Source organism: Sorex araneus, chromosome 4, assembly GCF_027595985.1.
Source record: "Sorex araneus isolate mSorAra2 chromosome 4, mSorAra2.pri, whole genome shotgun sequence".
NCBI classification, from domain to species: domain Eukaryota; kingdom Metazoa; phylum Chordata; class Mammalia; order Eulipotyphla; family Soricidae; genus Sorex; species Sorex araneus.
Window position 1 is genome coordinate 14,997,375 of NC_073305.1, and position 16,969 is coordinate 15,014,343.

Below are 16,969 nucleotides of genomic sequence, written 5' to 3' on the forward strand. Positions count from 1 at the left end.
GAAAGAAAGAAAGAAAGAAAGAAAGAAAGAAAGAAAGAAAGAAAGAAAGAAAGAAAGAAAGAAAGAAAGAAAGAAAGAAAGAAAGAAAGAAAGAATTGCATGGACCAGAGAGATGGTTCAAAAGGCTGCAACGCATGTTTTGCAGGAGACACCAGGTTTGATCCCCAGCACTGCATGACACTTAAAGCAGGTCCTGGTAAACCCTGAGCACCTCCATGTGTGCTGCTTCAGAGACCTGATTAATTAATAGAAAACTTTGAAATGAGAAGTCATTAAAAACTGACATCAATTTGATTGGCCAGTTAATATTAAACACAAGTAGCATGAAGACTAAAGACTGAGAGACTGGAGAAGTTGTTCTAAGTGCAACATAGAAATGCAAAGAAGTAAAAACGGTGAGAGAATAGAAGAGGGTCACTCAAATCTCTAATTAGACTCCCATAAAGACATATTAGAATCGAAAAGCCAACATTTCAAAATGGTAGGAAGCATAATAATCAGAGTCAAAATCATGACAAGTCCAAAGCAAGAGAAAGAAGGGAAGAATCCAACCTGGACAGTATATTGAAACTGCAGGAAAATGGAATCAAAGGCAGAGTTTGAAAATAGGCTGATTTTTCCTTAAGATTGCTGGTGAAGGTACATTTATTTTAATGAGTAACTCTTGCGGGGCAAAAGAGTGCTCCCAAGCAATGTTCAGGGAGGCCACGGTAATGCCCAATTGGGCTCTTAGCCAACCAGGTTGTTTCAGTGCTCAGGCCTGAGGACTATACTGCTCAGATCCCGAAGAGCAGAGGCCACCAGAGGTCACTAGGGTGCCAACTGGCCAATGGTGTTGGAGAACATGGTCCTGGGAATAGAACTGAGGTCTCACACATGCGAAGCATGTGAGCTGAATTCCTGTGCTCTCTAGCCCACTAAAGGATAAATTCTTAATAGCAATAATTAGAGAAGACAGAAGATGCTTGACATCTATGGAGTTATATTTTTTAAATACTGAATGAAAAGAATTGTTTATCCAAAAAACATATTTTAAGAGTCTCATGCTCTACCCACTGAGCTAGCCGGAGGGGGGAGGATTGGGGGGATGGGAGGGATACTGGGTTCATTGGTGGTGGATAATGGACACTGGTGAAGGGATGGGCTCTCAAACATTGCATGAGGGAAAAACAAGCACGAAAATGTGTGAATCTGTAACTGTACCCTCACTGTGACTCACTAATTAAAAAATAAATAAATTTAAATAATAAAAAAACATATTTTAAGGAAAAAGATAAAAATAGGTTTCCAAAAGAAAAGAAAAAAGAATGGAATTTTACAATATTCATTAAAGGAAATTTAGAAGCTATACCTGAAACAAAATGTTTTTCATTTTTTAAATCTATGAATAATAGTAAGAAATATAAAGGTAAAACCAGAGTGCAAGTATTGACTAATCCTAGCTTTCTCAGGGAGAAGAGGGGAAAGCTTTCCCAAATGGTTCTCAGATGGTCTCAGCCATTCTGGCAGTGCTCAGGGGCCTCCAGAGATATACCCAGTGATGCGCAGGGGACCAGATGGTCTGGGTATTAAGCTAGGGCCCACCACATGCAAGGGATTTGCCCAAAATCCTTACACTATTTCCCCAGCCACAAATCCTAGCTTTTTAAATTATGAATTGCAATTCTCTAAGGGATCACATTACTTTTAAACTTTTTGTTTCAAAATAAATTTCATTAGGATTTTTTAACAGTAAATGGCTAACTTTGCATACCTATGTTAAATACCCATATATGAGAAGAAAAGGTTTAAGAAAGCCTTGGTGAAATGACGATAACAACAATGTCTTGCCAGTATAACTTAACTCTCAAATATTAAAATTAAATTCTGGATAATAATATAATATACCATATGGGACGTAGTTGATTAGAGATATGTTTCCAGGACCCTTGATTTTGAGAATAATGGCACCTACATAGAATGATGGCATCCACATAGATTAACTGACGTTGCTGAATATTCATACTAAAACTCCCACAGCAATCATGAAAAGTATAGGTAGATAAATGCCAATGTGAATGGAGGGAGGAAAACAGACTGAGAAACCTACTGTACCTGTTCTCCTTCTAGGCCATCTACACCCGCCTCACCAGGGATGCCCTGCAGAGCAAAGGAGGAAGAGTGTTAGACAAGAGAACCACATGCATATGGTTATTGCCTGGATTTTAATGTTTTTACTAATATTTTTCCAGTTGGTAGAACAATCTAAACCACCCAAATAAACATTTATGTAGTGTATGTAAAGCAAGATTTTTCTTTTTTAAAACCATCATTTGCATCAATACAGTTTCTCTTGACTGTTGCTGGGGCTTACGGGGGGAAAAAAAGAGAAGAGAAGGAACTCACAATTGGAATGGATAGAAAAAAATTCCTTTGCAAGTTTTGCACTGGAAACAAGGAACTCCTTCATAAGAATGTATGACATGGGGCTGGAGCAATAGCACAGCGGGTAGGGTGTTTGCCTTGCATGAGGCCAATCCGGGTTCGATTCCCAGCATTCCATATGGTCCCCTGAGCACCGCCAGGAGTAATTCCTGAGTGCAGAGCCAGGAATGACCCCTGTGCATCGCTGGGGGTGACCCGAAAAAAAATTAAAATAAAATAAAAAAATAAAAAGAGTGACAAGAGGTTGGGGCTCCGTGGTATAATGTGCCCGTCATGCAAGTGTGAAGCTTCAACTTTAGTTTCCAGGTACCAACCACATGCAACAAGTGCAGTCCCAAGATTCTGCTTTTTTGGAGTCCCTCGTGCAAAGCCAAGAAGCACAGACTCTCAGGTATCCTGCAGCCCGGGTGTCCGAGCACTACAATTTTAGGTGCTGCTGCACAGCAAGTTCTACAACTAAAAAGACGTGGAAGCAGCACAGCAGCCAGGAGTGCGAACCCCATAAAGAAAATGTGTGAGCACCCGAGTTAGCCCTGGAGAGCACTGCCACTAAAGTAATGTGACCCCTGGCAAGCACATGAGCAGGTGTGAAGATTAAATGGTGGGAGGAGCCACTAGTGAGCACTGTGACCAAGCAGGCAAATACTGCAACCGGATGTATGATCCCACTGATCACTGCAACCAAGCATGTCGGCACTGTAGCCAAAGGTGCCTGTGATCACCAATGACAATGAAGGGAAGAAAAAAAAATAAATGAAAATCTGGTGGCAGATACATCTGAATTAGTCTGCAGAATGAGAACTTAGAAGGTCACAGATTAAAGAGGAGTTAAATAGGAGTTGTGCACCCATATGTGTGTTCAAGGAGATTCACGATTCAATCGCACTCAGAAAAAGAACTGAAAATTGGAAGCACCGCACGTTCCCCATAGCATCCTTGGGTGCAGTCTTGAAGGTGCCTGAGCACTGTAAGGATGGCCTAGGTAGTCTCCAGCACGACAGTGTCTTAAATGTACCACAACCTCAAGCCTTTGCATTGAAGTGCTGTCTTGACTGGTGGACTAGGAATTCCTTGTCACCTCCAAAAAAATAATAAAATAAGATGATTTACATGTGTGGAGAAGTTGTGCTACAATTGTCTACAAGAAGAACTTAGGTTCCAGGTAATTTGTTAGCAGAGGGGCCACCCCCGGCAGGGCTCAAGTGGCCATGCAGTGTTGGTATGAACAGGGCCTTGTTCATACTAAGCCTGGCTCTGCCATTTAAACTAACTCGTTAGCCCAGGAATTTCTTTAAAATCAAAGCAAAGCTGAGTTAGTGCATAAAAATAAGCATAGTAAACTCTTGTTGCAATATTAGATTTTCCATCAATCATGAGTAAAGATGTCCTATCACTCCATTTTTTTTTTGGCTTTTTGGGTCACACCTGGCGATGCACAGGGGTTACTCCTGGCTCTGCACTCTGGAATTACCCCTGGCTGTGCTCAGGGGACCATATGGGATGCTGGGATTTGAACCCGGGTCGGCCGCGTGCAAGGCAAACGCCCTACCCGCTGTATCACTCCATTTCTGACTCATTTCTCACTTTGTAACCATTTCCCGGGACACTGTAGAGAAGAGAACAGGAACCTAGTGGACATCATTTTTAGATTAATTAATGAGCAAATGGATACTTCGGTTACAAAGCAGAATGTAAAGTCAATTCTTTATTGTGTCGTTCCTTACTTTCCAACTCTGTCCCAGCATCCTTGGTCCATATGACAGCGACCTTGACAAGACCCTCCTACCAACTTTGAATTTAGGCTCAAGTCTCCCAAGTATTAAATATGGCAGCTTCAATGTTATGGGATTAGCAAGACTGAAAAATAAGAATACATACCTTTCCCCATGGAGCTAAAATACATGCTTTGTAAACAGTTATTTATGAGCATCACAACTATGCCATCTAATAGAGGCCCTTGTCTAAAAATGTTAAACCTCACCTTTATCAAGCAAAGGAAAAGTGACTGGCATTATTTCTGTGTTTCTTAAAGAATTGACTGTTTGGCTAAAAAAGAGTGAAGAAACAAAAAAGGAACTTACCCTCTCTCCTGAAAATCCTCTTTCACCCTAAAATTAAGGAGAAATAAAAAAAAATGAACATGAACAAGACTTCAAACTGGAAGTTAGACAACTCCTAATTTTAGGAAAATTAAATGATTGGGTCAAAATGAAGATTTCTTCTCCAGAGATGATCATAGTGAAGAGAAATCATTAGCTCACAAGAGGAGCAGCTCCCAGAAACAACAGGACAAGTTCCTTGAATGATAACTGGTTAAAATTGTACACAATATCATTGTTAAAATGATACGTTCTCCCTCTAAGACTCTGAGGTGGTATAAAGTTCAATTTTATACAGAATACTCTTACCTTGAAAGGTTGAGAGACATTTAAAGCACCTATTCAAAATGGGTTTCCTGCCCTTGACCCTATTGCCTTTAAATGGGAGTGAAGGGGATGTTTCGGGCACACCTTCAATTGCCAACATTGCAGCACTATGGCACTTTTTCTGAGACCAGAGCCTGGAGAGGCCATTCCAGAAGTTCTGGGAAATGAATGTCCCCCAGGAGTAGCGATTTGGGTATGCAAAAACCCCAACCTCCTCTCCTCTTGTGTGCGGTAACACTGAGATGCAAGTTTGGTTCTGGCTCCCCGAGTTCTTCGCAGGATTAAGTTCTGTTTGCATCCAATACTATTGAAAAGCATCCTTTTAGGTTTCCTTTTCATCCTGTGTACTCCCCTGCTTCTTCCCAGGGCTTACTGAGATCACCGCCCAATAAACTACTTGCCCTTGATTCCGCATCTTGATTTCTACACCCAGGCGGCTCTTAGTCAAAGGAGAGCTCAAGTGCGACAACTGTGTTGAAGATTAAGATGTTCTTCCCACTCAAAGGACAAGACAGAGAGGGCCACACTCACCTGAGGCCCTTTTGGACCTGGGCATCCTTCCACTCCTTGGAGTCCAGGATAACCTTGGAGGCCTCTTTCTCCCTGTGGAGTAAAATTCACATGGAAACACCAAACCAGTTTTTCACACCCCCCAAGCCATTCAAACCAGCAGTAATGGCCATCGGAAAACAAAATGGGAATTGTAATTCTAGCAACAATAGTATCTTATTTTGAATATGAAGGAGAAACTGATCACCATTTGGTGATCAGGACATGCATCACATTAAAAGCTCTCAACAAATGTCGTCTTGAGTGATTGCTACTAAATTTTCATTATTCTGGCTACCCGAGAGAACAGGACTCTGATATATAACCAAGGCTTTGATGCAGAATCAATGCAGATTTATGCTACCATTTCATAACAGATTATAAATCAGGAAATACATAGAATTTGTGTCTGGGAGATTGTATTTTCCAAAGATGGCCTCAACAAAATCTCCATGTTCTCTTTGGTATGACCTTGCCACAGCCCATTCATGAAGAGGAATCCAAATGCCCTACTCTAAGATGTGGTCTGCACATAGCAATGCCACTGTACCCAATCAAATGTGGCAGATGAGCCTAGCACCAGCAGCTCACTCTTCTGTAAGTCTGGCAACTTTAGCCTTAGTCTCCTGTATGCTTGCTCTCAGGGAGGAGCATCCCTGTGTTTGGTGCTCCAATTTAGACCGTGCCACCATCCAGTTCCAGCTAGGACTGTCTTTCTGCCACTACAATGTTATCAATGTTATCCCAGTTGAGACTCAGACATGAGAGAGAGGAATTTATCAGGACAGTGGATTCTGCAGCCCACACAACCCACCTAGTCTAGCTGAGATCCCAGGTGTACCACAGAAAGTTGCCTCCACCTGCTCTTTCTTTTTTCATTTCTACAACGCTGGAATATGGAAACACTTTATAGGCTTCTCCCCAGCACAACCAGCTTCCCTCCTGAAAAGCCTTGGCATGTCTATATGCCTGACTCAGCATTTGACCCCAGGGAGGAAGCAGATGCTGACTTGACTTTGCTCTCCATAAGAGACTGTACCCCAACGAATGCCAACTGGTTCGGCCTTTTTGGAAAACAATATGGGCATTCCTTAAAAAACCAGAAGTTGAGGGCTGGAGTAATAGCACTGTGGGTAGGGTGTTTGCCTTGCACGCGGTCAACTTGGGTTTGATTCCCAGCATCCCATATGGCCCCCCGAGCACCGACAGGGGTAATTCCTGAGTACAGAGCCAGGAGTAACCCCTGTGTATCATCGGGTGTGACCCAAAAAGAAAAAAAAACCTAGAAGTTGAGCTTCCATATGACCCAGCAATACCACTTCTGGGAATATATTCCAAGGGTGCACAAAATCACAGGAAAAGTGACATTTGCACCCGTATTTTCACTGCAGCACCGTTCACAATAGCCAGATTTGGGATACAATCTGAAAACGGATGACTGGCTAAAGAGACTTTGGTACATCTACCCAATGGAATACTATGCAGCTGTCAGGAAAGATGAACTAATGACATTTGCTTATAAATTGATGGTCATGGAGAGTATTATGCTAAGTTAAGTGAGTCAGAAAGAGAGGAATAGACATAGAATAACTGCATTCATTTGTGGAATATAAAATATCATAATATGAGGCTAGCACCCAAGGACAGCAGAGACAAGGGCCAGGAAGACTGCTCCATTGTTGGAAGTCTGCCTTATGAGCTGGGGGAGAAGATAGCTGGAATAGAGAAGGGATCATCGGGACTGGAGAGATAGCACAGCAGGTAGGGTGGTTGCCTTGCACATGGCTGATCCGGGTTCGATTCCCAGCATCCCATATGGTCCCCTGAGCACCGCCAGGAGTAATTCCTGAATACAGAACCAGGAGTAACCCCTGTGCATTTGCCAGTGTGACCCAAAAAGAAAAAAGAGAGAGAGAGAGAAGGGATCATTAAGTCAATTATGTTTGGAGGGATCACTTGGGATGGGAGATGTGTGCTGAAAGTAAATAAAGGACCAAGCATGATGGCCTCTCATTACCTGTATTGCAAACCATAACGCCCATAACTAGAGAGTAAGAGGGAAACTATCTGACATAGAGGCTTGGGGAGGGGTGAGACGCAGGGGCGGGGTGGGGGAGGGATACTAGGGACATTGGTGGTGGAGAATGTGCACTGGTGGAAGGATGGGTGTTGGATCATTGTATGACTGAAATTCAAACATAAAAGCTTTGTAAGTGTTGCTCACAGTGATTCAAAAAAAAAACATACAATGTCCCCCAATACTGTGTGCCCATCTGAATAACAAGTTTGTCAGACCTCAGGGCAGATCCTAGGTTCTTCATTGGGCTTCCAGATCCAAATATCTGGAACAGACCAGGTGTCCCACACCCACCCCTGCACTCCCCTCTCCCCACCCCCTACCTAGGTACAGAGTCTGAGAATGGAATTGGTTTTACACTACCGGGGATTATTTTTGTTGTTGTTGTTGTTGATGATGATGATGATGATGATGTTTAGGTGGCAATATAACAATAACTTACTGGAATGATGAATTAGTTATTTGTTCTTATAACTTTTGAGTTGAATCTACAAATTACAGGCATCATTTTGAAACTGTCTACACAGATGTCTGCCCATTAAGATCAATCTAACAATCTGATCTGCTTTGCCAGGAAATGACATTAAAAGCCATTCAGAGGACAACACGTTTTGAAGTCATCTATTAGTGTGAGAAATGCAATAAAAGGAAAATGAGCCAAGCTCCAGCTGTGCTGTCAGACATAGTAGCCACTAGTCACACTGGAAGACTAAGCACACAGCATATCAAATTTAAATTGACAGGTGCTAACAGTGTAAAATACATACATCCTTCAAATATGGGTGCTTTTACAAAAGGAAGTTTTCTCATTATTTCTTATACTTATTACATATTGAAATATTTTGATATCCTAGATTTCTCATCAAAATTATCTACATGTTTCTTTTTACTTACGGTTGACTACTATAAAATTTGTTACATAAAATTTTACGTGCGACTCAGGCTGTATTTTCAGCTCTGTACAGGACCATCATAAAGCCTTATTTTTTTAGGATGTTTGGACATCAGAGAGGGAGAGAAAACTCATCTCTCAGCACAAACAGTCAAGTGTGTTTATCCCTTTTTATCTGAAAGTGGCATTCAATATTCTAAAGAGATGAATGGCCCTTCGGCTTCTCTGTTCACTTTGGTCAGGCTGACTGAACCATGGATTAATCAGAAAACAAACAAAAAAACAACTTAGAGGAAAATTTTGGATATCATAAAAATGATAAGAATATTTTTACTACTCATACATAAATAGCAAAAGTCCAAAGTTTTCTTCAAGAATGCACTTCTTGTATGTGAAACTATACTTACTTAAAGAAATTAGTTGAATGATTCTCTAATAAATTTAATGGAAGAAAAAAATAGTAACCTGCTTACATAGGTGTCAAATTCCATCTATTTCCCTACCCTCTGCTTATTTCATAAGTTCAGACATCTCCATGTTCAGAATAAATCAATGTGCTACCCTATATTGGAGCAATGAGAACATGTACATAGCAATTGTATATATTTAATATTTGAGAAGACTGGTGCAAAGAGGCCATAGAACCCCAAGCAGTTTGGTGGGTTTCCACTCTTGGCTTCTCAAAAGAACAGAGATTTTAAGAACCCACACAGCAAGTGAATACACACAACTGTAGCACTATAGCACTGTCATCCCGTTGCTCATAGATTTGCTGGAGTGGGCACCAGTAATGTCTCCACTGTGAGACTTGTTGCTACTGTTTTTGGCATATCAAATAACCCACGGGTAACTTGCCAGGCTCTGCCATGCGGGCGGGATATTCTTGGTAGCTTGCCGGGCTCTCCAAAAAGAACAGAGAAATCAAACCAGGTTGGCTGAGGGCAAGGGAAATGCCCTACCCGCTGTGCTATTGCTCCAGTCCAATACACACAACACGGAATATAAATCTAACTGAAGCAGATATACAAATAACTGTCTTCTAATAAACTGGATATTAAACATATACTTGAAACTGCATAAAATAAGGCCACTTTCTTCATTTATGCATTTTGTTTTAGGAAAAATAAACGTCCATCTACATAAAATCATTCATATTAACATATAGTGGGTTTGCAATTTTAAAATAAAATAAGTAATTTTGAAATTATATTTTAATTCCTAATGTGGTAGATAGCTATAGTAGCCACCACATGAACAATAGCTCTTCAAGGTTCTCAGTCATCTTGGAGAGTGTAAAATTATCACGAAATTAAAATTTTGCAAATCATTATATGCATGAGAAACCATTATTAACAAACAGTATTGTAAAGCAGGAAATATCAACAGAAAAAAAGTTATTTTCTTTAAACTTTGTAATATGGGGAAATAATGGGATATACAAATCATCTTTATAATATAATATAATATAAAACTATGGAAAAGTGGTTCTCATCCTTTAAAATTAACCAAAATGAATAGGTTTTTTTAACTTGCTGTCTGGTATTTATAAGACGTATATCTGTATACATACTGTGGTATTTATAACCACTGGGGTGGAGGGTAACTACAACTTAATCACCTTCTCAGTCACTCAGGAGGCCATCAGAGTAACCTTGTAATAGAAATAGCCTTTGATTCTCTTAAAAGTCTTCTGTTAAATCTCTTCTAACCAAGCTTACTTTATAAATAGCTACAAATTACCCATAATTTAGTTCACCTAAAGCAACTATTATTACATACAGGCCTGGTTACACTGACCACATTTTCAATTATCTAAGGTTTACTGATTAAAAACAAAATGATAATACTTTGCCTGTTTTTAAAAATAAAACTGCATAAGACTTTATCCTTTAGAAAAATTGTCCCCATCCATTTGTTATAAGAAATGGTATCTCAAATGAATAGTTTATACTTTCTTTAAATAGTACATATGAGAAATAAATTTTCTGACTGAAATACAATTAAGAATTGATTCTATCATCCATTTTACCATATTTTTTTAACAAGTTTCAACTGTACTTACATGTCGACCTTCTTCACCAGGATAACCAGGTAATCCATCAAGACCCTTCTTTCCCTGAGAAGAAAAGAAATTGAAATAAACACCCTGGACTCTAAATTCTTCCTTTCTCATATCTAAGTGAACTGTAAATCATTACTAATAAATAACCTGTCCTGTTAATATGATGTTTTACTGGACATCTAGTAAATGTTAGGTACAGTGCACAGAGATAAATAAAAACAATGTTCCTGACATAGGAACATTTTCTCTCTGACATAGGTCAGAGAGAAAACAGAGTGGTTGAAGTGCTTGCTGTGCATGCAGCCAACCTGGTTTTGACTCCTGGCACTTCATATGCTTCCCTGGGCCCCACCTGGTGTGATCCTAAGCACAGAGATAAGAGTAAACCTTGAGTACTGCCAATTGTGACCTACCCTGGCAAGGATTTTTTTTTAATCTTCGTAGCTGTTACTCGAGTAAGAGTTCTTTTCACTATTTCATTGGAAACCTTATAGAGCATTTAAAAAGATGGGCAAAGCCCAAGAATTTGACTCATGCTGGGGTTGGAGCGATAGTACAGCGGGTAGGGTGTTTGCCTTGCACACGGCCGATCTGGGTTCGATCCTCAGCATCCCATATGGTCCTCCAAGCACGCCAGGAGTAATTCCTGAGTGCAAAGCCAGGAGTAACCTCTGAGCATCGCTGGGTGTGAGCCAAAAAGAAAAATAAAATGAACTCATCCTAATGGGGATTTGGTCACACTCTTCCTCATGGCTATCCAAAGACCATTTCTACTGAACTTTTTTCCATCCATGAACTCAGCTGTCAGTTTCCTATCACTTAACCACCAGATTAGCAGAGAGCTGAAAATCAACCACTAGATGAAACCAGTGATTTCTTCTGAGCTTATTGTTAAAGAATAGAATGTTAGGTAGTGGGGGAAAGGCCTTAGAAAACAGCGGATGTTGGGTGAGGAAAAAAATTTGTACATAAGAGCAGATTTTTTAGTTGTTCTGTGAACGTATTCATGAAACAAATACTAATAGGCCACATCATTTATTTAGTGAGAAGAACGTGAAACTCAGAGTTATCACAGAGTTTTATACCCCAAATTGCCTCTTCACACCTGACTGACTTTGAGAAAGTGTATTCTCTCACTGAGCCTCAATTTCACACCTGTCACTTAGCATTGACCTTAAAGTTTCGTTGAGAGAGCAGAACTGGAAAAGATGTGTTCAAGACACAACACAGCACCTATGGAGTCCAGATCGAAATGTCATTACTGCTTTTTTCCTGCCCCCACCCACCAGTCCTCACCTTCTTCCCCAGTGTCCCTCTACCACCTCTGGTCCCATCCTCTCCAAAACACTTGACCAATATATTGCAGCATGTTCTTTCTACAATGGTGTCCTGTAAAACAATCCAGATCAGTTTTCAATTGTATTAGCACATCTTAAACACATCACATCACATCTTAAAGAGAGGAAATTCACATCACATCACATCACATCTTAAAGAGAGGAAATTCTCCCAAGGTCTTAAAAATGATTAGAACAAACAGACCTCATAAAGGATATGTTTTGAAAAACAAACTTACCAGTTGCCTCAATAAAGTAGTTGGGAGAGATGGTAGTGAAAGGCTCAGAGGCTGGTTGTAGGAAAATCCTCTGCCAAATTCTAGCTCCTGAAGCTCTTCTAATTTATGCACATTTTCCAGGCCAACAAGGAGGAGTCCAGAGAGTCCTTTCAAATGCCAACAGTGTGCAATATATGAGTATGTATCTTGAATAGTCTACTTTTGTCTCACTCGGCCCTAAATCATTCATCCATCACCCCACCCTTCCCATACCTCCCTTGCCTCAAATTGCATTTATGTTAAAATTCCTGACTAGCCCGATGACATAAATAATTTTCTTCACAACCTTCAAGTTTCATCAACTGAAAGTTAAATAGGTAGATACTCAAAGGATGCTCACAGCTATCATAGATCCTATTTATTCCAGGAATGGCTTTTATCCATTATTTTATGATTACATCCTTCTAAACACATTCCTTGGATAGTCTTGTGGTTTTCTCTTAGAAACTGGCGCTCACAGTCTAAAAAGAGTTCATGGTGTGTGATATTTGGGAAAGGTAAACTGTAGAGATAGTTAAAAAGACACATGGTTGCCAAGAGTTGAGGGCAGAGTGGATGAGGTGTTGAGAGTGGATGAATCACTGAGGTGAATAGACACAAAAAATATCAGATGTAGCAGCACTATTCACAGTAGCCAGAACCTGTAAACAATCAAAGCCCACCCCCCTTCTGAGAACAGATGAGTGGATAAAGAAACTATGGTACATATCAACACAATGAAATACTAAGTAGATATTAAGAGAAATGAAGTCATGAAATTGGTTTACACATGGATAGACATGAAGAGTAGAGTATCATGCGGAGTGAAGTGAGTAAGAGGGAGAGGGACAGACATGGAATGATTGCATTCATTTGTGGGATATAATTTTTTTAAGTAGTATGAAAAGACAGTAGGAAGAGGGCCAACAATACCAGCCTATGGAAGAAAGCTTGCCACATGTTGTGGGAAAGCGAGTACAGTTAGAACAGAGAAGGGCCCACTATGACAATGATAATTGTAAATGATCATTCTGGATAAGAACTGAGTGCTGGAAGGGGATAAACAGATATTCATGATAACCTTTCAGTAAAAGCACCATAAGCCACAAGGAAAGAGAAAGAGCAGAAAAGCTCTGCTATGGAGGCAGGCTCGGGGGTAGGCAGGAGGGAAATTGGGGACATTGGTGGTAGGAAATGTACATTGGTGAAGGGAGGGGTGTTGGAACAGTATATGACTGAAACCCAATCATGAACAACTTTGTAACTGTATCTCACTGAAAGTCAATTAAAATAAATCAAAAATTTAAATTAAAAAAAATAGTTGTTTCAATGCAGAAAAAAAAATAGGAAGTGAGGGGCTGGAGCAATAGTACAGCAGGTAGGGCGTTTGCCTTGCACGCGGCCGACCCGGGTTCAATTCCCAGCATCCCATATGGTCCCCCGAGCACCGCCAGAAGTAATTCCTGAGTGCATGAGCCAGGAATAACCCCTGTGCATTGCCGGGTGTGACCCAAAAAGCAAAGAAAAAAAATAGGAAGTGGAAGGGGTAGGATATATGCAATCAAGCATGCTCAGACATGCCCACCCTGAACCAGTCAGAACATGCCTAACTCTAGACACCAATTTGCATGACAGACTATAATGTAGAAGATCCTTCTTGTTGTGTATATATAAACCACCATGGGTTAGTTGGGAAAATACTTGAAAGATTTGGTGGGGGGGTTATGCCCCCACCCCCTACCCACTTACAAACTTAAACTCTCAAAAAAAAAAGTGGCTCCCCATCCTGCTTTCTGGTTTACCTTTGCTGCGGATAAACTCAGATGTTGTCTTCAGTTTTTGTAAATTGTCATCTAGTCCATCTGTAAACACTAAGAGCACCTGTGGATTATGAGAGGAATGAGGCGCAGACGAGAGGAAGGAGGAAAGGGAAAAAGAGAATGGTAAAAGGGGCTGTGAAAATTGCACGGCAAAGTTTAAACTTCAGATGCAAGCTTAGCTTCTTCTGGCTGTAGCCAGTGTTTAGCTCTGCTCCATTTTAAACATTTATTTGTGTGTTACTTTATTACACTTTTACTTAAACCTTTCCCCATCCAAACAAACAAAATGACTTTAAGTTGTGTTCAAATCAACACATTCACTGGATAATACCGTCCCAAATTTTGTCTTTATCATTACAAAAGCACCAAAATTTTAACATTCTTTATGTGATTGAAGCATTACCCATACTTAAAAAATATGTATCATATATATATGTACATATATATATATATATTTATGTCTCCAGGGACTGGAGACAGAGTACAACAAGTAAGGTGTACTTGCACATGGCTGACCCTAGTTCAGCCCTCCTACATAAGTCGCCCAGTGTGGTCCCCTGCACTGGATCACCTCACCAGGAGCGATTCCTAAGTGCAGAATCAGGAGTTTGCCCTGAGCACACCTAGATGTGTGTGAGCACACCCAAATTTAATTAAATTTAAAAATTATGAATATGAATTCAAAAAGCACATTATACTCAAAAATTAAAGTCATTGACTACATGATATTAATAAGTCAGATGTGATTGAGTTTGGGAGTTTGTTTCCTAATAAATGTCATGTGAGACCTTATTTTTGTGGGTGTGTAATTATGGGGCACCAGAAAGGGAAGAAATTGGCTGAACTAGCAAGCCTTTAGCTGTCACTGAAGACAAAGGAATTTATGGGTCAATGAGCAACCCAGGGACCTTAAATATCTTCTAATTTATCTTTGGAATGATTTTTATGACACACAAATTTCTGTAATAGACTGGTCGGTTTGAAGTCTAGTACTAATTCTTTTATCCATATTGGCAGTTTTGAACCTTCAAGGCTCAATACATATTTATTGATCAAATATGAATATATCTCTTGCTGAACTTGACTAAGAAAGTCTATGCTTTGCCTCTATGGAGATCTTACTGTTAAAAAGAATTTACCTTACTCATAGCTATCCTCCCTTTAACGCTAACCAAGGACTGGCTAACACGAATCCTCAATATTTATTACCTTCACTTCTGCAGAAGAAGGGTGGAGAGCATTATTTCCCAGGGCCTGCAAAAAATCCACATCCATATGGCTGCTTCTGGCAGTCTGCTGAAGCAGAAGGTTCTGAACGCTCTCGTTACTCAGCATCCCAATGCCTGAGTCATAGATCAGCTGGCCGTTTGAGCCAGTAGCCAAGAAGCGAAACATAGTGTTGACCGGACCAGAAACACAGCTGATGTTGTGAAGAAAAGCCAAATGGTGCATCAACTCTGGTAGTGACTGTTGAAGTTTCAGCATAACTTGCCTTGTGGGACTAGAGATATCAAGTCCTATGGTCAAATCGACATTGCATCCTTTAAGGGTGGGAGAGAAGAAAATCAAGTTAGTTATCTAGAGATGCGTCACTAACCCCAGAATAAATCAATCAAGCAGGTCCAGCCAAATCACAGAGTATCTGCTATTGAACAGTTCTTGTTTATTAGGAGGGAGTGGGGGGAGTGTTTCCTGGGGGATGCAGGGGGTGGTGTTACATAGAAAAAGTAACAGGCTAACAGATACAACATACTGCTTCATAGGTTACGGCTCTGCAGATCCTACTAGAGTGTTCTTCCCCCATGGCCTCTGCCTTATTATGCTTAACTTACCATAGTGCCCTTTAAATAGCTGTTCCTCCCAGTGAAGTGCTCTCTGATTCATATTCCCAGCTCTGTAAGGTGAATTATAAAATTCCCCTGATGCCCTTAGTTTCATTACCTATCCTTCTCTTCCACTAAATAAGAATTCTTGTTCAGGAGGGACTATGTCATCCTATTTCCCTGGTGTCTAATACAGATAGCCATTGAATGTTTGATAATTGAATAACGAAGGACATTTGTGTGAGCCTAGTGTCTCTTTCAGTAAGAACTTTAACGTCTCCTTCTCCCCCACAAGTTTCCCTCTTCATTCATCGCCAGGCAATTATCTCTGATATTTCAGAGCGGATTAGAAAATACCAGGAGTGACAATCACTTCCAATTTTCTATCTTCTAACTGAAACTTCAACTATAATTTGAAAGTTCTCTGATATTTCAGGCTATGCCTACCCATTCAGGTGAACAGTAAGACCAGCCACAAAATTGCCAGAGTCAAAAGTTGGTGGTCAGAGATGCACCTGGATTATAATCTGGATAAATAATTGAAAGCATAATTTTCCGGGCCGAAGAGATAGTACAGCGGTTAAGCCACTTGCCTTGCACACAGATAACCCTGGCATTTCATGTGGTCCTACAAGCACTGCCAAAAGTGATAACATGAGCAGAGGTAGGAGTGATCCCTGAGAATAGTCAGGTGTGAACCCCCAAATCCAACGTGAAGTAAAAGTGGAATAAAATGTAAGTTATTGACCATAAAAGAGATTTTAGTATTTCTATTCTGAAACAAGGTAAAACTGAATTAATTATGTTCCAGCCATGCATTACAAGGTAGTACATGAAATATTATCCTGTGAGACAATAAGATTAGAATATTTGTTTCAGAATCAATAAAAACAAATTTAAGATCATATAGTGGCTTGAAGTTTCTCATGAATTTGCAATGCAAAGCTGAGCTATAACTTTTCAATTTCCTAAATATACCCTGCACTAGCTGGCCAGATATGTTTCTGAAATTGCCAAGATAGAAAACTATTTGCTTGACTCCTTTCATGGGGAACATCTTGGTTTTATTTTGATTTTTTAATTTTTCAAATTCTCCATAAGGACTTCCCACAGATGTAAATCCCATATTGGATATAATTTCTTGGGGAAAATGAATTTTTATTTTGCAGTAGGTATGTTATTCCCACATTTCTAATTTACACTTTCTTAGCCAGTTTTATTCTATAAAGCAAGGATCATTTTTTTCACTGTTAATGAAAAGACTGAATCTTTCTAGATAATCTCCATAATCTTTAGGATTCA

At 40.0% G+C, this 16,969-nt stretch overlaps 1 protein-coding gene across 1 annotated transcript in view; it reads right to left on the bottom strand.

Annotated features, from left to right (window-relative positions):
- LOC101554454 (collagen alpha-4(VI) chain-like) overlaps positions 1 to 16,969 on the bottom strand; it is a 105,722-nt gene that overhangs the window by 64,213 nt on the left and 24,540 nt on the right. The window contains exons 8-15 of the mRNA XM_055135048.1: positions 15,054 to 15,385; positions 13,827 to 13,905; positions 12,007 to 12,152; positions 11,727 to 11,819; positions 10,431 to 10,484; positions 5,382 to 5,453; positions 4,506 to 4,532; positions 2,095 to 2,139 (exon numbers count right to left, since the gene is read on the bottom strand). Of these exons, the coding sequence (XP_054991023.1) occupies positions 2,095 to 2,139; positions 4,506 to 4,532; positions 5,382 to 5,453; positions 10,431 to 10,484; positions 11,727 to 11,819; positions 12,007 to 12,152; positions 13,827 to 13,905; positions 15,054 to 15,385 (848 nt within the window). The remainder of the gene's footprint in view (positions 1 to 2,094; positions 2,140 to 4,505; positions 4,533 to 5,381; positions 5,454 to 10,430; positions 10,485 to 11,726; positions 11,820 to 12,006; positions 12,153 to 13,826; positions 13,906 to 15,053; positions 15,386 to 16,969) is intronic.